The sequence below is a fragment of the Diuraphis noxia genome, unplaced genomic scaffold, assembly GCF_037042655.1.
Source record: "Diuraphis noxia isolate RWA-SAM2 unplaced genomic scaffold, SU_Dnox_SAM2 contig0003, whole genome shotgun sequence".
Taxonomy (NCBI): domain Eukaryota; kingdom Metazoa; phylum Arthropoda; class Insecta; order Hemiptera; family Aphididae; genus Diuraphis; species Diuraphis noxia.
In genome coordinates, this window is record NW_028301713.1 from 24585275 (window position 1) to 24592755 (window position 7481).

The 7481-nt window shown below is 29.0% G+C and overlaps 1 protein-coding gene across 1 annotated transcript; it reads left to right on the forward strand.

The window, feature by feature from the left end:
* The first annotated feature begins 4158 nt into the window (after positions 1-4158).
* On the forward strand, positions 4159-5658 carry LOC149057105 (uncharacterized). Its single transcript, XM_089223291.1, has one exon. It carries the CDS (start codon positions 4159-4161, stop codon positions 5656-5658), a length of 1500 nt encoding a protein of 499 aa, XP_089079417.1.
* The last annotated feature ends 1823 nt before the right edge of the window (positions 5659-7481 follow it).

Sequence of the window (7481 nt, forward strand, 5' to 3'; positions counted from 1 at the left end):
TCCGAAAACTCCCTATTCATAATTAATTATGATTTTATATTATATTATATATTATATATATAATATATAAATATTATATATTATAATATTATACAATATTAATTAATTAATTCATAATTAAATATATATTGACATTTCGGTTCCACTGATGCTCCGTGACCAGTCCATTATATCTATTCTTATAGTCGGGAGCACAAAAAATGAGCGTTGGCACCCGCGACCCGTTGTTCGTACCCACTCTTGTAGTCATTGGTTCTCAACTTTGTACCGTCACACTGCCGTTACGTATCGTAATTATTTTAGTTTGCTAATTTGATAACCACTTTAGAAAAACAGCCGCTTGGCGCGTGACGGGCAGCGATAACTTTTCGTGCCCCCGACTATAGTTCATGGTTCACATTATTATTATTATTTTATTATACATCAGCTACTATAACGAAAATAACCTCAAATTATATACCGTCTCTATCATTGCTTAGTATTACAGTGATTTCTACTTATTGTGATCACTGGTTTATAGAATCAACCATTTATTAGAATTAAAAATGAAAATCCCAAACCAAATCATATATTACTAATGTTAAATTAATCTTTTATTAGAATCACCAAGTACTGGATAATTGAATCACTTTTATGAACATTCTTATCGTTTTTATGATATTTCAACCTGATTATATTCTACTTTTGACTTTAAAGGGAATACAGTTAATGGATGTAAAAAACAAATGCAAAGACTTACGATTCTGTTGGTTTGTAACATGACAGGTTAGAAAGACGTCCTTTAATTATTGGTAAAAGTAAAAATCTACGTTGTTTTCGAGGCGTTAAAACATTGACCGTTGATTATTACGCTAATTCAAACGCTTGGATGACTATAGTCTAATTTTTACCAAATTTTACGAAAATGGGACAGATAAATAAAAAAACCAAGATGTATTTTACTATTTCTTGCTAACTGTACAGCACATCCAAATTTACAAAATTTAGAAAACATGGATTTGAAATTTTTACCACCAAACTTATTGCTTAAGGTAAAATTGGAAAGGTTGAAGGACTACAACATGCTCCTCTTTTTTGAAAACTCAATCCGAGGTGGCATTTATCAATCAACTAAAAGATATGCTACACCAAATAATATACCAAATATTGAAGGAGTGAACTATAACTCAAACAAGCCAACCACGTGGATTACATATCTTGACTGTGTAAATTTATATGGTAAATCTATGTTAACAGAATTACCTTTCAAAGATTTTGAATGGGTCAATGACCTCAACATTGATGTAACGAAAATTTGCTGATGATTCAGAAGTTGGGTACCTATATATTAGAAGTCGATATCGAGTAACCTAAGCATTTGCATAAAAGTCATAATGATTTCCCATTTTTACCTAGTAACGAGTGTCCTCCAAATTCAAAAGCTAAGAAATTGCTTACAAAATTATCGTCAAAAAAAAAACTACATAATACATTAATTTGTTTCATTGAGACCGAAATTATATGCGTATAAAACTATACATGGTGTGGAGGAAAAAAAAATCAAAAGGTGTCAAAAAGTATATAATTAAAAACTATATGAAATTTGAAAATTACATGGATATATTAAACGCATTTATAAACCGTCTAACTTTTGATGATAAGCAAATTCATAGAAAAATGAATTTTATTCAATCGAATAAACATATTGTTCATTCAAAAACTATGACTAAGCTTGTTCTAAGTGCCAACGATGATAAACGTTATATAATGGATGATGGGATTAATATACATTGGTTTATGGTAACTACAAATTAAAAAACTTTATATATCCACAATCGAAATTAACAAATAGCGCTATCTGTCAGTATAATATAATGTTTTAATTGTTAAACGTTTCATGTAAATAAACAGATTTTTATTGTTATCAAATAAAAAAAACAGTGAAAAGGTAAAATATAATAATAAGATAAAAAAAAAATATAATATAAAATCTTATTTTAATATATCTGACAATGTTATCCATGAATTATGACTTGAATTAAAACCTAACCACTTAACAAACATTTTATCCCCAACTTTTTTTATAACACGTTCAACGAGAAAGGTGTCTGGAAAATCACTTAGTTTAATTTCCTGTTCAAAAAAACCGCCTAAGATTATATTGTTTGATTCGTCTTTTAATTGATACATTACCGGATTAATTTGTAAAATTTTTGAAATTGTAAATATTTCTGTTGTCCAATTTGGTGTGTATCTCTTATTAAATATATATTCTTACTTTATCATTAATTTTAAATTTTGGTTTGTATAATGTTTTTATACGTATTAAGTTCAATTTTGTTTATATCTATTCGAGCTTCACTTGGTGTACATTTAATTGTTCTATGTTTTTATTATTATTGTTTTGTATAATTTTTGATATTGTATTATACCAATTCCATGTACCTGTTGCAGTAAAATGTTTATATATTTTATTTTTAAGAGTTTGCATCACACGCTCACAAATTGAACACTTTATGACACTAAATGAACTGTAATGTTTAATTTTATATTTTTTCATTAAATCTTGAAATTGACTATTATAAAATTCCGTACCGGCATCTGTCTGCAACAATTTTGGATTAGCTTTTTTTAAATATATTAAACATAGCTTTTGTACATTCCTTTGCTATTTTATTTTTCAGTGCTTCTATCCACACATACTTGGTAAATGTATCTATTACAATTAAAATTAATTTAAAACCTTTATTTTGTCTAGAATGTGACTGCATATCTATTAAATCAGCTTGCCAGAGATCATCTTTAAACTGTAACTACGCTACGTCTAAGAAAATAATATTTTTCTCGTTGGTCGATGTAGCTCATAAGTAGGGGCCGGAATTATATTCTTTTGCATATTTTTTTTGAGGCTATGCAGTCAGACGGGGGTTCGAAATCTTTACAAATCATGAAGCCGGTTAATTAATGGCAAAAGTTTTTTTAGCATATTTGAGAATATTTCAAGATAAAAGAATATTTCGTACTATTAAGAATATTTGAGAATATATCGATTAATTTCTATAGACATTCGATATTTTTTGTTGCAGTGGCGTAAATAATAATAGTGTTATAAAATTGATACATTATATACGTATTATAACCATTAACCACCGTATAATGATATTTATGCTCTACATTAGTAATGTACTGTAATAGTCTGTAGTAGATAAGTGACTTATCTAAGATAACAAAATGGAATTATTACTAGGTACACTCAGTGTTCGGACTTATCTAGATAAATTTATCTAGATATTTATCTAGATAGTTTTTTGTTCATCTTTTATCTTATCTAGATAAATAGTTATAAGGTATCTAAACGTTTATCTTAGATAAATAATTTACTAATCTAAATAAATTCATCTAGATACTTTTTTTATTGATGAAAATCGTAAGAATTGGCCAAACGATTTTTTTAAATTTTTATTAAATGTATTATTTATAAATAATACAATTTATAATAATATGTACAAATAACGTAAAATAACGACTGTGTTAAACTCATTTCCCATTGTCACATATCGTCATATCGATATCGTAGCCTGTAGAAATTAAAAATGTACAATTCGTCTATTTTAAGAATAGATGCTTGCCGTTGTCTGGTTATTATCGACGGTTGTTAAATGATAATTATTATTATTATAACAAAGTATAATTAATATTAACATTTAATTTAAAAATGTGATTTACTTGTTCTATATAATATGTTAATCCATTAACATATAATAATATTTTTTACACACTAAAAAAAATAAAATGAACAAAAAATAACTATATTGTTATTTCAGATTATGGTACACCTATTTTAAAATAATTTTAAAAAAAATGTATCTTTTTTTTATCTAGATAAAAAAATATCTATCTTTATCTTTATCTAGATGAATATGAGTTTAGTCATCTTTCATCTCTATTTAGATACTTTTCAGTTGCATCATCTTTATCTTTATCTAGATAGAAAAATACTTATCTAATCCGAACACTGGGTACACTTCAAAAATAGCTAGCTCCAGGCGTTCGATTGGGTATTACTACATGAACCTACGGTACAACACTGCAGTGTCGCGTGTCGTGTAGTGTTGACATAGGTGGTATACATTATAGTTTCATTATATTTCAATAGTTACTTATTTTTACTTGTTCATAATGCCGAAAACACCATCAACTAAATTAAAAGATTTAATTTCACAGTGGATTCAACCATTAAATAAAAACAATATAAATTTTACAACTGATGGCACAACTCTTTTTTGTCAAGTGTGTAATAAAAATGTACCGTGCATTAAAAAGTCTCAGTTATCACAACACGTCGATACATTTTCACACCAAGAAGCTCAAAAACGTAAGTTAAACACTTCAAAACAATTGTTTTTATCAGAATCTAACTCTAAAAAAAATGTAAATGAATTTTATGAAGATTTATGTTTGAGTCTTGTTGCCGCAAATATTCCGTGGTATAAATTGCAAAATCCACAATTTCGGGCATTTTTAGAAAAATATACTGGAAAACATATACCCGATGAAAGTTTGTTAAGAAAAAATTATCTATCACATTGTTATAATAAGACTTTATCCAGTATAAAAAATGAAATAAGCAATAATAATATTTGGTTTGCTGTTGATGAGACAACGGATATAAATGGCCGTTATGTGGCGAATTTATTGGTTGGGATATTGAAGTCAAATCATCCGACTCGTTCTTTTCTCTTAACATGTAAAGTTTTAGAAAAGACTAATCATTCTACTGTGGCTCGATTTGTGAATGATGGGTTAAAATTACTGTGGCCCTTGGGCGGAAATGATGAAAAAGTATTGTTGATGCTCTCAGATGCTGCACCGTACATGGTGAAAACGGGACAGTCACTAGCAGTTTTCTATCCCAACTTAATCCATGTTACATGTGTAGCTCACATGTTTAATAGGGTTGCAGAAAAGGTTAGAGAAATGTACCCAGACATAAATAAATTAATTAATAACATAAAAAAAGTATTTCTAAAATCTCCATACCATGTACAAGTGTATAAAGAAATTTTACCAGATATTCCGTTACCCCCTGAACCAGTACTAACCAGATGGGGAACGTGGTTGGAAGCTGCTATTTTTAACTGTAATAATTTCCAAGGTTTAAAAAAAGTTATTGAAGAATTAAGTAGCCAAAAATCCCCCAGTCAGTCAATACTTAAATGTAAATCAGTTTTTGACATAGAAACCATACAAAACGATCTAATATTTATTAAGGCCCATTTTCTTGTTCTCGTAACATCCATCAAAAGTTTGGAAAAGTCTAATGTGTCTCTTGTTGATTCGATCAATCTAATTGAAAATACAATTGGTCAACTTCAAAAAATACCCGGAGAAAATGGAAATAAAATAAAAATAAAAATTGATCAACTTCAACAAAAAAATCAAGGGCTCATCATTTTGAAAAACGTAGCTAAAGTTTTGAATGGAAATAATGAAGTTCAACTTATAGACAATTTTTCACCGGCTATGATTACTGATTTGCAAAATGCTCCCGTGACTTCAGTTGACGTCGAACGTTCATTTAGCACGTATAAAAACATACTAACAGACCGTCATACAAATATGACACCGGAACATATGGAGCAAAATATAGTTGTTAACTGTTTTCAAAAATTTTCGTAATTAAAAATACCTTATTGTGATTAATATAATTTAAAAAAATCATTTATATCAGTTTTATATTATTTGCTTAATTTTGTTGCATATTATGTACCTATTTATATCAGTTTTTTTGTATTACGCGTTTAATTATTTTACATATAAAAGCATATTTTTAGTTCAAGAGAATATATTAATAAAAAAGCATATTTATGGCATATTTTATTATGATTTTTAAAGAATATTGGAAGAATATTTTCAACTTTTTAAGAGAATATTAGCATCTTATTTTGGCTATTTTAAAAGAATATAATTCCGGCCCCTAGTGATAACCGTCTTCGCCTCTAGTATACATCAATGGATATTGCAGTGCATCATAAGATCTATTCAATTCGGAAACTCGACTCAATTGTCCACTCCGACCGTGCAGAACTATATCTCTGGGACCTTTATCTTCATTAACTAATAATACAGCTACTTCATCGATGGTAGGTGCATTATATTGACCTCTGTGTTCATCTTGAGGAACTCTGTCAGCATGAATAATTAACTTAAAGTTTTGCAACTCATCAAAAGACCTCGACTCCAGATTAGATCTAAAGCTCTGTATGAGGTGATTATTTTCACGCAAAACTGTTTGCAATGATTCAATGAGACCTCTTTTCATATTTGGAATCATATTTGTTCGAATAGATATTTGATCCGGCTCTGACATAAAATATATTTGTAAAAATTTAGCATTATTTCCAATTTCGGGTAATAAACTACCTATTAAATGATGCACTTGACCCTGAATTTTAAAAGAGGGCATGAAGTTCCCTTCACTTATTTCGTTTGCTCCAAACGATGTCATTTGAAACAGAGTGTTATACCGTCTAGAATTATCAAAGAAATGTATTGATAGAGGGTGAGAATTATCAATTAAACTTTTAATTAGGTCTGGAAGATCCTCAAATTGGTGTAAAACAACTTTACCGTCAGCGCAGCAAAGTCCATGGGTTTCATCTTTCCATTTTTTTGCATGGCACTTAGGACATAATATAGTCATTCGTCCAATTTGAAGCGCTTTAATATTTAAATAATCAATCTCGGATTGATAATTAAACGCTGATTTCATACTCAAAGCGTTACGTTGCTCCTGAGCACGTGTTTGAGAACGTTCTGGTGTGTTATTTTGTTGCCTTCTGTTATACATTCGAGATGCATTGGCAGTTCTTCTGCTAATGCGTGCTCTTTGCGCTCTCGGCATGATAATGAATTGGCCACTTACTCAAAATTTGGGTAAGAAAAAAAAGTAAAAAAACTAGGTACAAATTATGCCAGTGACTGATGTTCTCTTAGATTGTTTACTATAATGTAATATTACAAAAACTTTAGCCACAGCAACGCGTGGCCGGGTCGGCTAGTAATATTATAATATACAAACATGCCCGATAAACCAATAGCAACCACTATATAATACACTACTTATTATTATTTTAATCTGCAACAATAAACTAAATTTTTTATAATTTAGTTTGTTTTTTTCTAGACAGATGGCGCCACTGTTGTATTTTTGACATACAGATTTCCTACATTTCGGGTGGATTTTCATAAAATATTCTTTCATAATAACCTTGTCATATCAGTAACCAATAGTAACTATATGTCATACAATAAGATTACCATATGTTTCCATTTTATATAAGAACAACTCATCCTCTTTGGATCTGCAACCTATAGAACCGTAACAACTAAAAATATTTAGTATATTTTTTGGCCGAAAGAGGGCGCCACTACTTTGATTCTGTTTTTGATTTTGTATGAACTTTATACTTTTTTTTTATTGACAAAAGTGTTACTGTAAC